The sequence below is a fragment of the Mustela lutreola genome, chromosome 8, assembly GCF_030435805.1.
Source record: "Mustela lutreola isolate mMusLut2 chromosome 8, mMusLut2.pri, whole genome shotgun sequence".
NCBI classification, from domain to species: Eukaryota; Metazoa; Chordata; class Mammalia; order Carnivora; family Mustelidae; genus Mustela; species Mustela lutreola.
This window is the reverse complement of record NC_081297.1, coordinates 89,891,785-89,913,100: the sequence shown is the minus strand read 5'-3', so window position 1 is coordinate 89,913,100 and position 21,316 is coordinate 89,891,785. Positions and strand designations below refer to the sequence as shown.

The following is a 21,316-nucleotide window of genomic DNA, read 5'->3' as shown; positions in this document are numbered from 1 at the left end:
TGTTTTCCTTACCAAGATAAGGTCTATACTTATAATATGCACATACAGTTATAGTCCATTTGTTTCTCTATTTTCTTATGTTTCTACTTACCTATTTTTATAAGTTTCTATTTATATATGTTCCATTTAAATCACTTGAGATTCAAAACTCTTTGTACCCTTTACCATTGGGTACAAATTTTTGAACTAGATTTCATGTTTCCCCAAGGCTTTTATTCTATCACCAAGCAGATCCTGTTCCCACAACTACTCCTGCTAATATGGTGACCAGGCCATGGTTATTGCCCATGGCCCACTTCATTTGCTGGTCAAACTGGAATAGAATCAATGCCACCCTCATTCCACATACTATTCTTTAGGAAGCACTGTCAAGTAAAAAATTATAATTACTGAGGTTAATAATTATAATTAATTTCATCAGCTCTCAATTTTAGATGCTATACACTCCTGAGAGAAAGTTTATTTTGAAGCTACTCATGTATAAAGGCACCATGTATGTCCAACTATAATGATCCCTCATCCTGCCCTAAGCAGGATATTTATCTTTTGGTGAGATGTGTACTCTTCTGGATCTTAATCTTTCCTATCTACAAAGTGATAAACACAATAAACACAAATGATTATCTTAACATAACATGATCTTGTTACTTCTGAAGTTGACCTTTAGAAATTAAACATGCCATGTTATTATAAATGGAATGTATGGGGGTGCCTGGGTGGCTCAGTGGGTTAAAGCCTCTGCCTTCGGCTCAGGCCATGATCCCAGGGTCCTGGGATCGAGTCCCGTATCGTACTCTCTGCTCAGGAGGGAGCCTGCTTCCTCCCCTCTCTCTGTCAAATAAATAAATAAAATCTTTAAAATAAATAAATAAATGTAATGTATGTTCATTTTAGATAAATGAGAAAAGCAAATTAGAAAAAATACGAACCAAAACTATGTATAATCTTGTCACTTAATTAATAACCAGTAACCTCTTAGTATATATCTTTTCACTCTATTTTCATAGATATAATCCTATTTTTTAATTGAATCATATTGTTTGTTCCCTTTTATAAACTTCTACTTTTTCACTTAAAAATAACATAAAAAAATTCATTCCATCTCAATAATATTTACCTACTACATTATTTTTAAATAATTGAAAAGTATCCATGCATATAAAAAGTTGTTTCTTATTTTTATGTATTAAAAAATTAGTGACATTTAAGTTTTTAATAATGATGGACATTCTGGGTGCCTGAGTGGCTCAGTCAGTTAAGCAGTTGCCTTCAGCTCATGTCATGATGCCACGATCCTGGGATTGAAGTCCTGTGTTGGTCTCCCTGTTCCGCAAGGAATCTGCTTCTCCCTCTGGCCCTCCCCTCCCCCGTTTTTTCTCTCTCTCTCCCCCACATAAATAAAATCTTTAAAAATATTTTTTTAAATGATGGACATTCTTAGAGTACACCTTCACCCTCATCATTATTTAGTGTTGAATTTTGGTGCAAGAAAAATGCTGTATAATCTTTCCAAAGAAATGGCGATGCTACACCTTATGACTCTACTCAGAACTGCCAGTGCCTTTTCAATTTTTGAGCAAGTGTCTAACACAATGAGATTGAGAGAACTATAACAACTTTTGCTGTGCCCAGAGGGCTTGGCCCTTGAAAAACAACAAAAACTATCCACTAACTTGAAAGAATAGAGACTAGCAAAGTAAGTCATTCAAATTCAAACTGGTTGGCAATACTAACAGTAAGAAATACATCTTATATCACACCCAACACACAATACACACACATAATTGTTTCATAAAAGAATACTCTTATTGCATCTCTACTCTATTATTCTATTCTATTCCATTCTATTCTACTCTATTATTTCAATAGTGGTTCAGACTTACTGAATTGATTTTTGGTCATAATCTATAGCTTAAATAACAAACAAGAAGGCCCTAAAATATCCAGAGGTCAGTTTGAAGAGATGAGATGAAGTGTATACCTCAAAACCCATGGGCCCAGAAGAGGTTAACCAACAAATATATCAGAATCCACATTTCCAAATAGCCAATAGCTGTTTTGAGTCTGTTGCAGATGCTTTCCCTGTTGTGGTGGTTCTACACAGAATAGTAGATTGCATTTTTTAAGAAGGATTTGGAGAGTCACTTGGCTGCTGAGTTAACTGTCCATTCCTTTCTAAGTTGAGGTTATCCCCCACCATACACGTCTGAGAAAAGGGTAGAGTCTGTTCCCATTCCCTATCCAAGGCTTTGTTGCATCTTTGGCTCTAGCAAACAGAATGGAATTCTCAGGTTCAGAATCAGAAGACAGTAGAAAGAAGATGCAGAGACCAATGGTCCCACTGAAGATGTGCGGAGACAGTGTGTACTCTGTACAACCATCTGGCAGCCTGGCCTGGATGCCATGTCCTTCTTCTCCCTCACCTTGGACATACAGCCTCTAGGTCTATTTAATTGTCTACCTTACGTACCTGCTGAGTTTATGTAGTTCACCATGGCTCCCTCTACCATGAGCTTCCTCATCTCTTTACTACAGGGAGTCTCCCCTTTACATTGCTATCAAAGTCATCCTTCAGAAACACAGAGGGGATGGTGTGACTCTTGAGATTTCAATCCTGTATGCCTTTGATTCTAGGACAAAGTTCACATTTCTTGTGATTTCGCTCTAACTCTGCAGCCTTATCACTCACTACTCTCCTTTCCAAATAGCTCACCAGGGCCCAGCCCACAAAAGTCTCCACACTGGACATCCTCAATCAAAATTTCATGATGTAAAAAAGTTAATTAAACAGGTTCTGTGAAATCACTTATTGTGACCTGGGGCATATAGCCTTTTATTTAAGTACGTTGAAATTTCATGAGAATATAGTTTTCATAAATGTCCTTGACCAATCTTGACACCTTAGCAGTGAATACGAGTAGTTTAAGTATTACATCCATTTGAATCATAAGAATTTACCTTTCAACTTTAAAAGTTTTCTGGCTTCTGACTCCCCAATAGAATTACTTTCATTAAATTGCTGATAGAGTCTTGAATATTGAAAGCTTCTAAACTTCTCAGCTTTGGTATAAATGACAAGATCAGATAGGGCCATAGCCACTTTTACCTTTGTGGTATAAAAATAAAATGCAGTAATTTCATATTTTTGTAATAAATCATTTGAAAAACTCCTTTTCCAATAAAGAAAATATGTTTTCAGATCAATTATGAGTCTTTTCATAAGATTATCTCCCCAGAAACTAGTTGGAATGCATCAATGTAATTATTTTTCCTGATGATAGTATTTAATGCTAACATGAGACAGCATACATCTAAAATCCCAACTAATATAGTAAATATTAAAGATGACAATTATGACTATTTCCTTTTTCCCAAAAAAGGAAAATTCCCATGAATTTTATAACTCAAAGATATTTAGTCATGAGTAAGTGTATGTCCAGTGTGATCTAACATTTGGGAATGACTTTTGCTGTATGGTACACCTTTGTTCTTATACATGCCAGCATCTAGTCCCCCTACATTTCTGCTAGCCCCTTCTCAAGTTTTGTTTTGGGAAAACATTCCTTGCTCAAGCTCAATCCATGGGCTTAAGTACTGATAATTTGGCTCAGACCTGGCTAATCAGAGCTTTGCATTTCCTTAGCAATAGCAGTTGACTCTGGGCTGTGACCATAACTAGATTCTAGTTAATGCACAAAAACATTTGCTTGGTCATCTGAGAGATAAAAAGGTCTTCCACTGGATTTGAATCTGAAAGCATACAAAGCTAAAGCTTTGCAAAGTACCAATGTAGAGCAAATGAAGTTGGAGAAAAAAGCTCTGTGGACTTTGCTTGAGACATTATGCCATGTTATTCCCAAAATCTGAACCCCTTTCCCTGAACTTTTCATTGATGGGGCCAATTAATTCACCTTTTATTTAAACGAGCTGAATTAGTTTAATGTCACTTGTAACTCAAGATACCTTCTTTCATCGTGCTAATTTGTATAATACTACATATTATGAGACAGTAATTTTCTTATCTCTGACACTATGGTCTCCTTGAGGGGAGAAATATCATGTTGGTTTTATTTTGTACATTGCACAATGCCTAGTACATAAAATTCCTAAGACTGAACCATTGAGAAAACATTAAACTCAGCCAGGAGCACCTGGGTGGCTCAGTTGATTAGGTGTCTGACTCTTGATTTCAGCTCAGGTCATGATCTCATGGGTCATGGGATCGAGTGCCTGTCAGGCTCCACGCTCAGCAGGGATTCTGCTGGAGAGTCTCTCCCTCCCTCTCCCTCTGCCTCTTCCCCTACTTGTGGCCCACTCTCTCTTTCAAATTAATAAATAAATCTTTAAAAAAAAAAAACCAACACAGGAAAAGATATAACTTTAAAATTTTCTTTTCCCATGTTAATTTTTTCCAAACAAGTTTTATAAGGAAGAAAAAGATTTTTCCCTCAAAAAAAAAAAAAATTAATTCACTAGTAAGAAAATACAACAACTTTTCAATCATTTGGAAGATTTTCACAAAGTATCATCTCACCCTCCTTCTCTTGAAAAGTGGTAATCCAGCTACATTTATTGTGTCTGATTTCTCTTCTGAATTGTCTTCTAAAACAGCCAATGATTTTGATTCTTTGACTTCACCATCCACATCTTGATCTATCTCTTCATATTCTGCTACCTGACCATGTTTATCAGAACCTTTTCTTGCACGAGTTTCCATTAAGGATCCTATTTTCTTGTTTCTAACTAGTATTTTGAATTTTAATACCTACAGAAATGATTTGAAAGAGAGATACAATTACACATTTACAGGGACGTTTGAATTTGAACAGTCACCGAAAAGCCTTTCACCATGCTTGCAGTTAGCCCACAGTAGTAAAATATGTTAAGAACTCCCTTCTTTTTCCATACTCCTCTAATACCTTAATAGAAACCAGTGATATTATAGTATTGACCAAAATTCACCCCAAAATAAACCTGTTATGACTGGGATTTACTGTGGCTCCATTTGTTTTACTTCCCACAAATTCCTAGTTTTAAAAAATTGGCATACATGAAAATTATATGTATGTGTGTGTGTGTATATATATATATATATACACAATATGTGCATGTGTGTATATATACACACACTTTTATTGTATATATTTGTATACACATATTGTATATATTTATGCATAATTATGTATAATGTATAATTATTACATATTATTTCTAATACATTATATAAATAAATAACTCTTTAAAAAAAGAGTGGGGGAGGGAAACCTGCTGCCCAGATGCTAAGGAATTGGAAAAGACTTTATTAACAACATACATCTCTGCCTTTCTTTGCCTTTGCCTATAAAACATACCAAACTCCTGCGGCCTAATATTAACTGACTTGAAATATTGGACTTACGGGGTAAGACTCACAATAAAAACATGAGTTTTTACCTATATCTCTATATATTCACTTTATCAACATACACTTACCTAGATGCTCACAGGAACATTTCCCAGGCAACACGTGGCAAAGAGACACCTCTATACATCATCAAAACTAAGCATTTTCATTGATCTCTTCTTACCCAGTTTTATGGATCAATATAATAATGACATGCTTTGTCTTATTAACCTGAGCTTCTCAGACAAAAGGTTACCTCTGGTGAAGGTAGTCTGTCTGGAAAATCATCAAGCATATCAGAAAGCAAGGAATCTCCAAAAACACACTGCAAAATGTCTGCCATCACTTCTTGTTGGGGAGGGGAGCAGTGGTTTTCTAAAGAGAGCACCACGGGGTAGTCAGATGTCTAAAAAATTAACCATTGCTACGGTTATTGGTCAGAACGCCTCAATAATTTTAATGCAATTAATAGAAACAGTTCATCTATTTTAAAACTTACATTCTGTTCTGTACTTTTGCAAAATAAATATTCTTTAAACTGAAAGTACTTTTGAGTTTGAGATAACAGGGAACACTAAATCGGTAGAAAAAGGAAGATTATTACAATTTATACTAGAAATATAGGAAACAACTGAAGCATCCAACAGTAGGTATTTGTTTAAATAAATTATGCCACATCCATTTAAAGGAATGATATAAATCTAGTAAGAAGAAGGTAGAGCTATATAGAAAGTTATCTATAATATAGTCTTATGAGGAAAAAAAGTTGCTAACATATAAAATTCTACATTTTAATGTTTTAAGCATATACACATTGCTTACCATAGATATCAATTTATTTAGATATTTTTAAATGTGAAGGAAAAGCCTTAGCACAGATAAGTTAGAGGAGATGTTAATATTCCACTTTTTAATCTCAACTTCTATAATCAAAACTCATGGCTTTATAATTAGAAACAAAGATAAAGATATAATAATAAAAAGAAATCATTAAGGTAAGATGGCTTTACAAAGATATTTTCTGCCTTTTGTCACCACTGTACATTTGAAATATGCCTCAAAATAGAGAAATAACATTTATTTTGGGGTCTCATTCAAAATTATTTTCTATATTTTGTTTCCTATATATTTTTCAGGGCACAATTTTACCAACTTATTAACCAACCATGGACTTGCAAGGTCTGTTGCATTATCACAGACCTTTGAATAGGAGATACAATATTATGCTTTTTAAATGTATTTTAGTTTCTTGTGGCTGCTATAGCAATTGACCACAAACTTGGTTGAAACAAGAAAAATTGATTCCTTCATAATTCTACGGGCCAAACTTTTAACCTCAGGTTCACTGACTAAAATCAAGGGAGTAGCAGACTCTAAGTGAAATCTATTCCTTGCCGCTTACAGCTTCTGGTGGTTGCCAACTTTCATTGGCTTGTGGCTATATCATTCCAATCTCTACCCCTCATCTTCATATTGTCTCCTCTTCTGTGTGGCATTGGGGCCCACCCAGCTAATCTAGGATAATCACCTCATCTCCAGGTCTTTGATTTCATCCATTTGCAAAGACTCTTTTTCCAAATTAACATTTATAGGGTCCAGGAATTAGAACCTTTGCAGGTCCTTATTCAGCCTACTAGAATAACCTCATATATACTCACATATCTATATATATGCCCTAGTCTAATATTAAGAGAATAGTGTAAATTTTTTTTTCCAAATATAAAAGCTGATTTTGAGAATAGGTGAAGTGATGGCCTAGCAGGCAGATCTCTTAATTAGCCCTTGACACTCACTGGGGAAACTTCTTTTTTGGGGGGTCTTCTGTGGTCCTTGGCTCCACCTTCAAGGAAGGTCCTCTTGACTTTTATCCTCAACCACATTTAAAGTCAGTACTGAGGAGTCTGTTTTCCTTATTACCAGGCTACTTTTGCAGCTCCCTTCTTCTTTTTTTTTTTTTTTTATAAAAATATAATGTATTTTTATCCCCAGGGGTACAGGTCTGTGAATCACCAGGTTTACACACTTCACAGCACTCACTATAGCACATATCCTCCCCAATGTCCATAACCCCACCCCTCTCTCCTAACCCTTCCCCCTGCCCCCAGCAACCCTAGTTTTTTTTTGTAAGACTGAGAGTCACTTATGGTTTGTCTCCCTCCCAATCCCATCTTGTTTCATTTATTCTTTTCCTACCCCCCAAGCCCCCCATGTTGCATCTCCACTTCCTCATATCAGGGAGATCATATGATAGTTGTCTTTCTCTGATTGACTTATTTCACTAAGCATGATACCCTCTAGTTCCATCCACGTCATCGCAAATGGCAAGATTTCATTTCTTTTGATGGCTGCATAGTATTCCAGGGTGTGTATATACCACATCTTCTTTATCCATTCATCTGTTGATGGACATCTAGGTTCTTTCCATAGTTTGGCTATTGTAGACATTGTGCAGCTCCTTTCTTGACCAAGGGTTGTTCTAAGCTTCATCTAAGAACATACTTGTGTTTTATTTTGCCATGTTGTATCACATTGTGTCTAAAAAGTTAGACTCTTTATAAGCTTCCTTCTAATAAGTAACATGGGCCAGTAACTATATCCAATGTTCTTTCCTAGTCATAGTTACCAAGTCTATTTTATTTTATTCCTCTCTCATCCCCAAATTAATGGTGACTATCTTGAGTAGAAAATTCAACCTTCATAGAGGAGAACACAGGCAGGACCTCTGTGACTTCAGCTGCAGAAACTTCTTGCTAGACACGTCTCCAAAGGCAAAAATGACCTATGGGAACTTCCTCAAGATAAAAAGCTTTTGCACAACAAAGAAAAGAGTTGACAAGACCAAAAGACAACTGACAAAAGGGGAGAAGATATTTGTAAATGACATACCAGATAGAGGGCTAGTATCCAAAATCTATAAAGAACTTATCAAACTCAACACCCAAAGAACAAATAATCCAATCAAAAAATGGGCAGAAAACATGAATAGACATTCCTCCAAAGAAGACATCCAAATGGGCAAAAGACACATGAAAAAATGTTCAACATCACTTGGCACCAGGGAAATACAAATCAAAACCACAAAGTTATCACCTCACACCAGTCAGAATGGTTAAAATTAACCACTCAGGAAATGACAGATATTGGCAAAGATGTGGAGAAAGGGGAACCCTCTTACTTTGTTGGTGGGAATGCAAGCTGGTGCACCCACTCTGGAAAACAGTCGGGAGGTTGCTCAAAACATTGAAAATAGAGCTATGCTATGACCCAGCAATTGCACTCTTGGGTATTTATCCCAAGGATACAAAGGTAGAGATCCAAAGGAGCACTTTCACCCCGATGTTTATAACAGCAATGTCCACAGGAGCCAAAGTATGGAAAGAGCCCAGATGTCCATCAGCAGATGAATGGATAAAGAAGGTGTGGTATCTATAAGCAATGGAACACTACTCAGCCGTCAAAAAATGAAATATTGCTATTTGCAATGATGTGGAGGGAACTAGAGGGTATCATGCTAAGCAAAATCAGTCAGAGAAAGACAATTATCATATGATCTTGCTGATATATGCAATTTAAGAAACAAAACAGAGGATAATGGGGAAAAGAGGAAGAAAATAAAACAAACTGAGGGTTGCTGGAGGGGAGAAGGGTGAGGGGAATGGGATAATGGGATGATGGACATTAAGGAGGGCATGTGATATAATGAGCACTTATATAAAACTGAGGAATCACTGACCTGTATCTCTGAAACCAGTAAATCATTATATGTTAATTGAATTTAAATAATAAATAAATAATAATAATATACACAGATATCATTCCACTTGTATAAAGTTTAAAAACTGGAGGGGCACCGGGGTGGCTCAGTGGGTTAAGCCTCTGCCTTTGGCTCAGGTCATGATCTCAAGGTCCTTGGATTGAGTCTTGCATCAGTCTCTCTGCTCAGTGGGGACCCTGCTTCCCCCTCTCTCTCTGTACCTGCCTCTCTGTCTACTTGTGATCTCTGTCTGTCAAATCAATAAATAAAATCTTTAAAAAAAAAACTGGAAAAATTAATGTGTGATATTAGAAGTCAAGACAGTTGCCAGCTCTTGTTTAGGAGTCGATGACTAGGAAAGGCATGAGAAAGGGCTCTGGCTGTTAGTTATGTGTATTCAATTTTTAGAAAGGTATCAACCCATATGATGCTGATTTGTACATAAATATAATACAGATTATATTTCAATAATAAGTTGTAAAAAAGGAAAGGTAGAAGTGAAAAATAAATAAGTAATAAAATAATCTTGCTAAAAAAAAAAAAAAGAAAATTCAATCTTGATCTAACCTTTGCTACAAAACTGAGTCACCCTGTTCACCTGAGAAGTCCCATTGAGTCTTTGCTGTTCAAAAACTTTTGTTTTCATTCCATCTCTTTCTCTTTGAGTCTCAGAAGCTGTAAGGGCTTTCACCCTTTCAAGGCCCAGGGATTCCTCCCTCTCTCTGCCTGCTTCTCTGCCTACTTGTGATCTCTCTCTCTCTCTATGTCAAATAAATAAATAAAATCTTTAAAAAAACAGAAACTTTTTGAAGGGTTGCAGAGAAATAAGGAGAGGAGAGTTAAAGTTGACAACAATGATTTAGGCTTGAACACAGGAGTTAGCAGTAACTGAGATGGGGAAGACCATGAGAAGAGCAGGGCTGAGAAAGAGGAATATCTGAAGCTCAGTTATACACATGTTAAGTTAAATATGACAATTAAATATGCAAAAGGCGATGTCCAATACATACTTGTCTATGTTAGTATAGAGTTCAAGGGAGAGAAATAAATTTAGAAATCATCAGAAATAAGATGTTTAAGAGAATCAAGGCCACATATTAATGTTTTATACTAAAATAAAAAATTTTCAAATTTTATATGTATATTTTATAAATTTTTAGTATTTTATACTCTCACCTAATAGAGCAACCGACTTAAGTTTGTGACTTTTAAGTTACGTTTAAATTTATAGATAATATATCGACCTATTTAGGAGAACTTTAGGCTTATCAAATTTGTAAATTTAATTTATTAGCTATACATTGTTTAAGTACTCAGTAAGATTTTGTTAAATCTCTTCAATGGTACTGCAACTGAAGTACTTAAGAAATAAATATACTAACTTTAAAAAATAATTTAAAATGTCTGAAGGTGCTTAATTGCCAAGTTTGTAAACAGAACCAAGTATTACTCTAAAACTGAGTGTTAAAACCCACTTAATTTATAGACTAGGATTTGTAGGCTGAATTTAGAAGCTCTCAAAAGAGCTAGATCTTTGAATCCATAACTTTAAAAAGGCCAACAATATTTTTTTAAAAATCCAGAGTAAACTTCTAAACATTCTCTGCAGTATGAATTGCTGCCATCATAGTCATAAAAACTGTCAACAATCTATGTAATACATTTTTGACAGGTTTCTGCTTTTTGAAAATAAAGTACTTGAATATTGGTAAAATATTTACTATTATATGGACCAGTATTTCTCAAACTTTTTTTGGTTGTAACTCACAGTAAGAAATGTATTTTACATTGTAACACAATACACACACACACACACACACACACATTACATTGTGTTACAACGTAAAATACATTTCTTATTGTGAGTTACAGCCAAAAAAGTATATATATATATAAATATGTATATATAATTTACATGTATTATAATTAAACAAAAAGTTCCCTGAAACATTCATCTTACTACTTGAGATTAACTTTGATAAATCTACCTTTAAGTACATAGTACATAGATCATAACACATAATTTGAAATATCACTGATCTAAACTAAGGCCAAACATTATCGGATTTAGAAGCAAGTAAATTATACTGTGTTTAGAAAACTATAATTTAACAAAGATACGCACGTACTAGGAATGCAAATTTCTCTATTGCTTGGATAACAGTTTTAAACAGAAGCTTGCTGGTGAGTGTGTAACCGTGGTAAACAACAGGCTCATTTCGTGATCCGTCCCAGCAGTCAATTTCCAGGCAACGGCATCCTTTCACAAGGGCACTAGCAAAATTTAAGCAAAATAAACTGTCATTTCTGGACCATTAAAAATGTATGCCAGAGGGTCAAAATATCCCAAAGACTATTTGTGATTTTGCAATAAATGTATAACAGAATCCATAAGAAAGACAAGTAGCTGTGTTGAACTGAGCACACTTTTCCTCTTGTTTTCTGTAAGCACAGCCTGACCTGGAAGTAATATGAGCCATTCCTAGTTCCATCACCACCAAGATAGAGCAGTGTGTTGTGCTATGGGCTCTGAACCCTTTAATTTCTCTGTATTCCTTATCCTCTCATTCTGACAAGGGCAGGAACTAAAATTTCAGTCTCATAAAAAATGTTTGTTAGCTATAATTCATGATCAAAAAACATTTATTGTGTCTTTATTAGAAAAAAATGGGAATTCTGGGGATGTAAGAAAACAAGCAACAAGCAGACATAAGTGATGTCCTAAAATACAATCCTGGAAGAGAAACTGAATGAAAAGAGAGCTGACTTGATACATCAGGATTTTAGAGTCAACTGTCACGTATCGGGAAGTAAATAGAAGAAGACCCCTGCTACACTCGAATATCTTTTTTCCCAGAGAAGACCAAGTTAACACTTGTTTTCCAAGTATATTGAGTTATCCCACTATATCTAGGCCAGTGGTATTTAGTCAGGACAATTTCACCTCCTAGGGGACATTTGGCAATGTCTGCAGACACTTTGGGTTGCCATAACTGGGAATGGAAAGGAAATTTGCAACTGGAATTTAGATCATAGAAGCCAGGGTTACTGCTCAAATTTCTACGATTCCACTGCCCCACCATAGCAAAGAACGATCTGACCTCATATGTGAAGATTTGAAAAACTCTGCCCTAAGCCATAAGAGGAAAAGGGAGTGTGGTCCCAACACCAAGTACCTGAGAGAAAATCAGCAGTCCTCCAAACAGAAGCAAAGGAGCCATATGAGAAAATAGAACTTTTAGAACTAACACTTCTTGGGGAATCAAATTTAGTCAACTTTCTAAGGTTAGGACTCAAGCAATATTAAGGGACAAGTGTTAATGGAACAAAGATAAAACAATTATGACCCCAAAATCCAGGTGCTGAATTCAGAAAATAGCGAGATCTTCTGCTCCTTTGAAAATAATACGGATGAAAGATGGAGGGAACCCGAGGAGGCAGCATTAGAGGGGAAGGAAGCCTCGTCTATCCTGGAGGCTTCACCAAAACAATGCAAAATATAAAATTAAATAATTAAATTTTTTTTAGTTTTTTTTGAGGTTTGTTTGTTTTTTAAGACTATTTTTTTTTAAGTGTACATGGCTTTATTCAGGCATATAGTGATACACTATAATGTAAAATTTCAGAATTTTGTTCATCTGCTTATTCTTGTTTTGGGGGAATGACCTAGTGCACTCTTCAAAGAAAATGTTCTTTACCCATTAATATTTCCATGGATGAATTAGGTGATGATCTGATTTATGTACAAGTCCTAAACTGGGTTGTATCTGTAGAATTCAAAATGAATGTAATGCTCATCTTGTAGATTTATTTACATATTTAGATTTTAAATTGGAAAAGAAGCAATAACTATTTGTAAACTTTATTAATTGCCATTAAAAAATATTTGCATTACTCTCCGCTTTGTTGATTGTCAAAGTAAATTATCTTGCCTTTTTTAAACTGCTACAAAATATCAGTCTTCTGGGCTGTTACCAGAGAATAATCTTGAACGTTCAGCTTGGAAAACAAAAAAACTACCAAAAACCAAACTGTGAAAGAAAACTTCCCATGAAGGAAAACCCAAATAATACTGGTTCTTGCTACTTCTCTAGATAGCTGTAATTATCCTTAGATCAAGCCAACCTTTACCAAACTGCTTATTTCCACTACATGGTTTGGTCCCCGGCAAAAATGATTTGAGTGGATTTCAATGTGTCAAGCCAACTCCTCTTATTGGAGGACATGTAAAAGAAAGTAGTGTCGGGGTGCCTGGGTGGCTCAGTGGGTTAAATCCTCTGACTTCAGCTCAGGTCATGGTCTCAGGGTCCTGGGATAGAGCCCCGCATCAGGCTCTCTGCTCAGCAGGGAGCCTGCTTCCCTTCCTCTCTCTCTGCCTGCCTCTCTGCCTACTTGTGATCTCTGGCTGTCAAATAAATAAATTTAAAAACCTTAAAAAAAAAAAAAAAAGAAAGAAAGAAAGTAGTGTCTCTCCCAATGGTGTTAGGGAAGCCACTTTCTACTATTTCACACTGAGTCACCTTTTTGGAAATGAATAATAGAAATTTCTCTGTCACTCAGTTAAAAAAAAATCCACTTAAATAAGTTTAAGGGGCTTTTCATGGATTAAAGTATTTAATGCTATAAGGTAGTTAATATTAGTCTTCCTCTTTCAGAGATGGGGAAGTTGAGACTCAAAGAGGTTGTAGCAGTCATAATTAACAAAGGAGGGAAAGAGATGAAAGATCAGCCCCAGAAACTTTGCATTAATCAATCAACATTACATTATTCTACCTCTCATGCATAGAGGAATTTTGAAAAACTTGCATTCTAAAATTGTATCTTCCACAAGTGGGTGGAAGAAGTATAATTAAATTTAAATACAATTAAATTAAATTAAAATTTAAATGTTTAGCTGGGTGGAACATTTTCTTCATTCAAAAGTAAATGTTCTGCATTGCTAAATCAACCCAACTAAAATGCATATTTTCTCATTTTTAAAAAAATTATGAGTAGAAATTTCTGTGGTGAAAGGATAGCTATGAATTGGGTTATCCTTACAGAATTCTCAATGGATACACTTCTGAGCTCATGAATTCATGTGTTTACACAAGATTTTACATGCACCAAGCCATGTTTTATTTGTGAATTTGGTATTATCATGGAATTATGAGCTATCTTTTCCACCCATGATTTCCTTAATTAGTATCAAGCGGTCACATAGCTTTGATATATTGATCAATCTATATATTGATGACTCCCAATCCTATTTTTCTAGTTTATATATTTCTTCTAAGTATACTGAACTGTCTGACCTAGCCCTTTAACAAAGAATTGGTATCTTAACTAAATGTGGAAACTATTACACTCTTGCTTTTGCCTCACACCCTAGAATGATCTCATCAGGTTTCTCTATCTCTGTCAATAGCATCATCCTATGCTAAGTTTTCAGGCCAAAAATCCTGATAGTATTCTCTTTCCCTTATATCTCCCTTCAAATCACCTAGTAAGTCTTTCTGGATTTGCCACCTTAACATATTTCAAATTCAACCACTGATCTCAACAGCTCCCTCATGAATTCATCATCTACATAAACATCAACAGCTGCACTGCTCCAGTATCTTCTCCAGTCATCATCTACCTCCAATCCTACACCATCAGTCTTTCCTGAACAGTAGAAAGTGAATTAAATTATGACATCATTTTAAGGAAAACCTCTCCAATGACTTCCTAATGAAACTGGAATAAAATCCAGTCTCCTTGCCATGGCCTCTAGGACCCTCATGAACTGACCCTATCTGCTTCCTCAAACTCATCTCCCTTCAGTCTCCATTCGTTTCCACACTTGGAAGCAAGCCATACTTGTTTTCTCTCATTTGAATATGCCTGCGCATTTCTTATTTTTTCTACTTAGTGTGCCCTTTCTACCAAATATCTCTGAGGCTTCCTCTTGATCATCACTCATACCAAACTAGATCACCTCTTGAGAAGTCTTTCTCAAGTAAAACCCTAGAATGCAAGTTTTTCAAAATTCCTCAAAGAAGCCTTTCTCAAGTAAAACCCTCCGTTACTTTCTCTCACATTACCCTTACCCTCTCCATGAGACTCATCTGTCCCTGAAAATACCAATCTGCCTACCTGCTTATGATGTCTATTCTCATGAACACATAAGCTCTGAATTATTCACCAATGTATTCTCAGCTGACAGCCTAAGCTGAAACCTGGTATTAACAGTGTGATACACTGTAGAGTGCAAAGTTAAAGGTGTAGCATAGATCATTTAATCTATGTAAATCATTTGACATATAAATCTATCTATTTAATCTATAAATGCTAAGGTATATAATTTATCGATTTATGCATTGCCTTTACTTGTAGCATCGTGCCTTAATGTCTGGGAAATAACGTTAAGCATATTTTTTTAAATCTAAGATATTTTGGTGAAATAAGATAAGAACATTCTTCTTCATATGGTTTCCTATAAGAGGTACCCAAATTATTCAGGAAACCTCAGAGGGACAATAATCAGGGAATGGAGGTCAATAAGCAGAACTTGAAGGAAAATGTATGACACTAAACCATAGAATAATTATAGAGCAACCCAAAGGTTGGCTTTCCAACATATTCACAAATCAAAATTTCTTTTTCCTATATTTTTGTACAACAACCATAACCTTCTTTTACTGTGAATTACCCACTTACTGGAACTTCCAAGTGCTGTAAAATGTAACGGATATAAAAATCAAAATAAATACCTTATATATCCCCAAAGGTCACTTGGTCCCAGTAACTGGTCAGATACCAAGTATGTATTATGTGAACTTGAAATAAAATAATCATTTAATGGATGATTCATATCTTGATAAACTTTTCCACAATCAGTTTTAAATATTAGACATTCAGGTGAACCCATGTATCTTACAAAACCTTCAAATGACATCTGGTGTGCTCTCTTAACTAGAAAAAATAAAGAGATGCAGAAATATCATTAACTATATAAAAATACATCTCATTAACTATATAAAATATCTGTATAAATATCTGTAAAATAACTCTATAAATATCATTAACTGTATAAAAATTACATCTGTAGTAGAGCATGTTTCTAAAACATTCATTTAGAATTAATATTGACACCATTTCTAATTTTTCTGTGGAAATAATTTTTTTCTAATGAATACCCCTAGTTCTTCTATATCAACATTCAAGTAGAGAGTGTATTATTTAATTCATCTCTGATTTTTTTTAAAGATTTTATTTATTTATTTGACAGAGATCATAAGTAGGCAGAGAGGCAGGCAGAGAGAGGGGGAAGCAGGCTCCCTGCTGAGCAGAGAACCCGATGCGGGGCTTGATCCCAGGACCCTGAGACCATGACCTGAGCCGAAGGCAGAGGCTTTAACCCACTGAGCCACCCAGGTGCCCCCATCTCTGATTTTTTAATGTTTTAAAAATACATACAAGAAAATACACATATCATAGGCCAACGAATTTCCATAAGCTAAACATCTAGATAAGCAGCACCTACCTCAAAGAACAAAACATTGCAACATCCCAGAAGCTTGCCTTCTGCTAACTTTTCACTTTCTCCCCGCTAACTCAAGTGTATTCAGTGGTCTGACTTCTAATCACCTAGCTTAGTTTTCTCTGTTTTTTGTGCCTTAAAGGAATGAATTCACACAGTATGTATTTTTTGTGGCTCATTTATTCTGCTCAATATTGTTGCTATGATTTATTCTTATAGTTGCAAATAGTTAGACATTGTTTATTCCCATTGTTGTATAATATTCCATTGTGTGAGTACACTACAATTATTTATCAGTTCTATTCTTGAGGAACAGCTAGATAATTTCCAGTTGGAGGCTATTACTAAGAATGCTGCTGTAAACAATCAGTACATGTCTTTCATTGCAAATATGGATACATTTCTGTTGGGTACGTACTTATGAATGGAATTGCTGGATCATTCACGTATTAGCATCTCTAGTAAACTGTCTCTGAACTTTTATACCATTGACATAATATTACCAAAACTATGTATTTAAGCAAAACACTGACTCTGGAATCAGATAGTTTTGGTTAAATCTATTTACTTCTTACACATTAAGCATGTTACTTAACTTCTCCCTATCTTTGGAATGATGGTAATCATAGCTCCTATCCCTATATATTATTTACATAAATTAGCTCTAGAAATGCTGGTTGTTATTATTATTTTATTGTTCATAATTCAGTTTGTCTCAAAATGACAGGTGGTGTGAACATTCACTTTAAACTAGAGAGTGATCCTTGGCAAAGAATTTTATTTCTGGGAGTTTATACTATATAAATAGAGACTCAGACAAAGATTGATGTGCAGGAATGTTCACTCACACTAGCATTTATAAATAATGCTAAAGCAAAATAAATGGGGAAGAAAACAAATTAAGGTTCAAAATATGATACAGTACTAAGCAGCAATTAAAAATAATGTACCAGAAAAAAAAATACAGTGACAAAAGTAAACATTTATTACTTCATTAAAGTGAAAAAGCCAGCATTCAAAATGCTATTACAATTTTGGCTTAAAAAAATGAAAGCTAGAGGAGAATACATAAAATGTTTAGAGGCATGCAAACTCTGCTTGAAAGACATGCAAATTTAGGAGTATGGGAGCATATGGGCAAATGCATCATATGTTGTAATAGTAAAGATTTGCATAAATTTCTTCTTTTTTCTGGAGCTGTGATTGCTTTATAGCTCTTTTGAACTACTGAATAATTAAGTTAATATCTTTGATAATGGGATAGGAAAAAAACAAACTCATTTTGTGCCCTTAAAAGCTACCAGATTGAGATGAGAGTTAATCTAACAGATATTTAAAAGCCTCAGTTGGTACACATTGCATACAAAAGATTGAGGAGCCAGCAGCATTTGAGACTATCCAATCATAATTCTAATTGCCCTCAATAAGTGATCAATAATCATGTAAATGAAGCACAAGGTTTTGTGTGTGTGTGAAAGTATCTGAGGCTGAGGGAGGCTTAAACGATGAAATAGATGAATTATAGTTAAAATGCAAACACAATTCCAAGATGTCACTTCCACCACTCCATTATCCTTTTCTATTTTTTAGATTTATCAACTGCAGGTAACTGTGCCAAAGTAATTTTTTTTTTTTTTAATACTCACTACTACATCAGTGCTACTCAAAGAGCTTATCTGTGGACTGGTTGTTTCCAGCCAGCAGTTGCATAAAGAGCTTGAGCCAAAACATAAATCAATTCACTACTTCTTTAGATGAAGTTTTTGCTATTAAAAAAGCAAGTAGTCATCTAAACTCATCATCCATGCTTAGTGATATAGCTGTTTTACATCCTGGTGCATGCTCATTATCTTGTTGCAAACCTGCAAAAATTTTAATAGTGATCACACCAAACTCTTACTAGTACAGCATTCAGTCTTACCACTACAACTCTCCAAACTCTTTTCATGAAAATGAATCATGGAGCCCAAATCCTAATCATGATCTGCAAGACAGTCGTGATTTCATCCATCCAATACTTTTCTTCACTTGACCTCAGAAACTTCTCCCATTTTGTCACATCACGAATTCATTCTCATCATTTCAGTCTCAGCTTGAAGGTCACATCCTCAGAGTGGACCATTCTAAACACCCAGCCAGAACTAGTCTTCCTGGGTTGTTTATTTTCTGTCACTCACAGTATAGAGCATTCTGTGCAATCAGGCTTTTAGATATTTATTTATTGTCAATCTCCCTCACACTCTCATCATTAACATAAGATCTAGTTTGCCTTATTCTTCATAAGGCAGTATCCCCAGTCCCAGAAGCAGATTTGGTTGCCACAAATAAATATTTGAATAAGTCATGAATATATGACTCAATGAAGAAATTTTTGATTTTGTTAGAACCATATTATCATATATTAAACACTGGTACATTAACTAGCTTTCAAAGGCAGAACTTGAACTTTCATACTTCCCTTGCTAAATAAATATTCTGAGCTATTTTATTAATTTGTGTACAGCTAAACAATACTTTGATGGTTTTTTTACATAATCATGTGGATATTTTATTACATTATGTGTTTATTATTTCATTTAAAGATAAGCATAAGTGGAAAAAATGTGAAGTGTTTTACCCATTAAAAAGTGGAAAGAAGATGAAAAATTATATGACTCATCATTAACTTTAATGGTCATTTAATTCAAACCAGATGACTAGGGACACCTGGGTGGCTCAGTCGGTTAACATCTGCCTTCAGTTCAGGTCATGATCCAGTTCCATGTCAGGCTCCCTACTCAGTGTGGAGTCTGCTTTTCCCACTCCCTCTACCCCTCCCCCAACTTGTGCTCTCTCCCCCTCTCTCTCTCAAATAAATGAATCTTTTAAAAAATAAAATAAAATAAACCAGATGACTATATTCAAAAATGAAGGAAAAGTGAAAATTTTTTAATGTTTATGATATGTTATAGACAATTATGTGTATAAACAATGAAGAAAGTAATGATTTTATATTTTACTTTTTTCTTAGAATAGTTTTCACTTAGCTTTAATACTTCTATATATTTTTCAATAGTATAATGTATAAATATAAAAGACTATTACTTGGTGTTTAAGTTATTAATGAAAATGAAGACTCTTTCATCACAGTACATGTAACAGAATCTCATCTTGCTTTCCAGGCCTAAGCTCATCTCTGAACACTTAAGAGATATACCAAGTTTAAAAAAAAAAAAAAAAAAAAAAAGGAAGCTAGTCAATGAAGTAGGAAAGAATGTAATTGTTTTTGCAGTGCAATTTTCTAAAAGTACATATGTAATCTCTAAAATATAGAAATAAAATTGTCAATATTTTACATTATCCAAAATAAATATGACCAATCCAAAAATTTCAATTTGATAACTGTAATTCATAGAAAAATACCTCACATTTAGATATTTGAGAAAACTTCGAAATGTAAGCATACCTTCTTCAATAGGCTCATATTTTTGAATGATCTCAAAAGCAGTATTTTTGGTCATGTCAAGTGCATACTGTTCTTGTATCAAAAATTGAAGCAGATTTTTCTCGAAAAGAAATTTCTGGTTTTCAGAATATGTGTTGAAAATCTCAATAATTTCTTCTCTGTGTGCCATAATTCGATAAATTGATCTAAATTCTTCTATGGTGATTCTTCCTTGCTTCAGCCTGTCATTAGCCTACTAAAAAAAAATGACTGGTGGGTTCACATTGTGAATATAAAAAATACAGAAAATAAATAGATCAGTGTATTTGTGTAATATATTTAACAATTAATACTTGAAGGAAGATGAATCTTACACTGGATTCTTATCTCAAATAAAGTATATAAAACTGTATGAAATTATGCCAAAGTAGAAAAAGGTAAGTGAAAAATCACCACTTAAAACCCAGTGGCCATAGTGGGAATGGAAAAAGGTGTGGGAAATGATGAGGATTCTAGGTTGTTTTTCAATTACATGTTTCCTTTTTCTCTTCCACTCGCCTTCAGAACCTTCTTTTAGCCATGTGAGATGGTTTGTAATCCCATGCCACTGATGTGCATAAACATCAGAGTAAATCAGAGACATTCAAGGTCATTGTAAACTTCAGAAGCTGCAGGAGTGGTATTAGCACTACAGTAACTACAGTAGCTACGTAGCATCTTGAGGAAGTGGAAAGTACATAATCATTGATAATCACCAACAAGGTGGATTCTGGTAAGAAAGAGTGGATTCACCTGGCTCTTCTGGAAAATTCATGCTTGAGCTTTATGAAACAGAAACAAGAAAGTGGGCTGTGTCCAGTTATTAAAAGCATCAGAAATACTGTGAGGTTCTGAGTAGGAAAACAGCTAGCAGAAGTAAAGGTGTAGAATAATTGGGCATGACCAATTGGAAGCAATGGAGAACAGCAGGATGGAACAGAGAAGTGCAAACCAGGTGGGAGGTAGTGAGTACAAACTAAAGAACAAGGATCAGTGAAGTTATGAACAGAGAAGTCACGAGGACTCAACGTATTAAAATGTTATATGCATTGAGGAGAGAAATCAGGAATGTCTATAGTTGGGGAACAGTTAATAAACAACAACCAAAAAAAACCTAGTAGAATCACTTACAAATAGAAAACTTTGGAGAGTAGGCATTGCACTTACAAGGACCCTTAATTTCAAATGAAGCTATTTATTTATATTTTAACT

At 34.8% G+C, this 21,316-nt stretch overlaps 1 protein-coding gene across 3 annotated transcripts in view; it reads right to left on the bottom strand.

The window, feature by feature from the left end:
- PLCZ1 (phospholipase C zeta 1) overlaps nt 1-21,316 on the bottom strand; it is a 48,260-nt gene that overhangs the window by 14,703 nt on the left and 12,241 nt on the right. For 2 of the 3 annotated variants that reach the window (XM_059183614.1, XM_059183615.1), the window contains 6 exons: nt 20,087-20,318; nt 15,872-16,073; nt 11,267-11,411; nt 5,640-5,789; nt 4,535-4,765; nt 2,959-3,106 (listed from right to left, as the gene is read on the bottom strand). In XM_059183614.1, coding sequence (XP_059039597.1) covers nt 2,959-3,106; nt 4,535-4,765; nt 5,640-5,789; nt 11,267-11,411; nt 15,872-16,073; nt 20,087-20,318 — 1,108 coding nt within the window. Of the gene's footprint in view, nt 1-2,958; nt 3,107-4,534; nt 4,766-5,639; nt 5,790-11,266; nt 11,412-15,871; nt 16,074-20,086; nt 20,322-21,316 lie in introns of all 3 variants that reach the window. The other variant, XM_059183616.1, reaches the window with a different exon arrangement.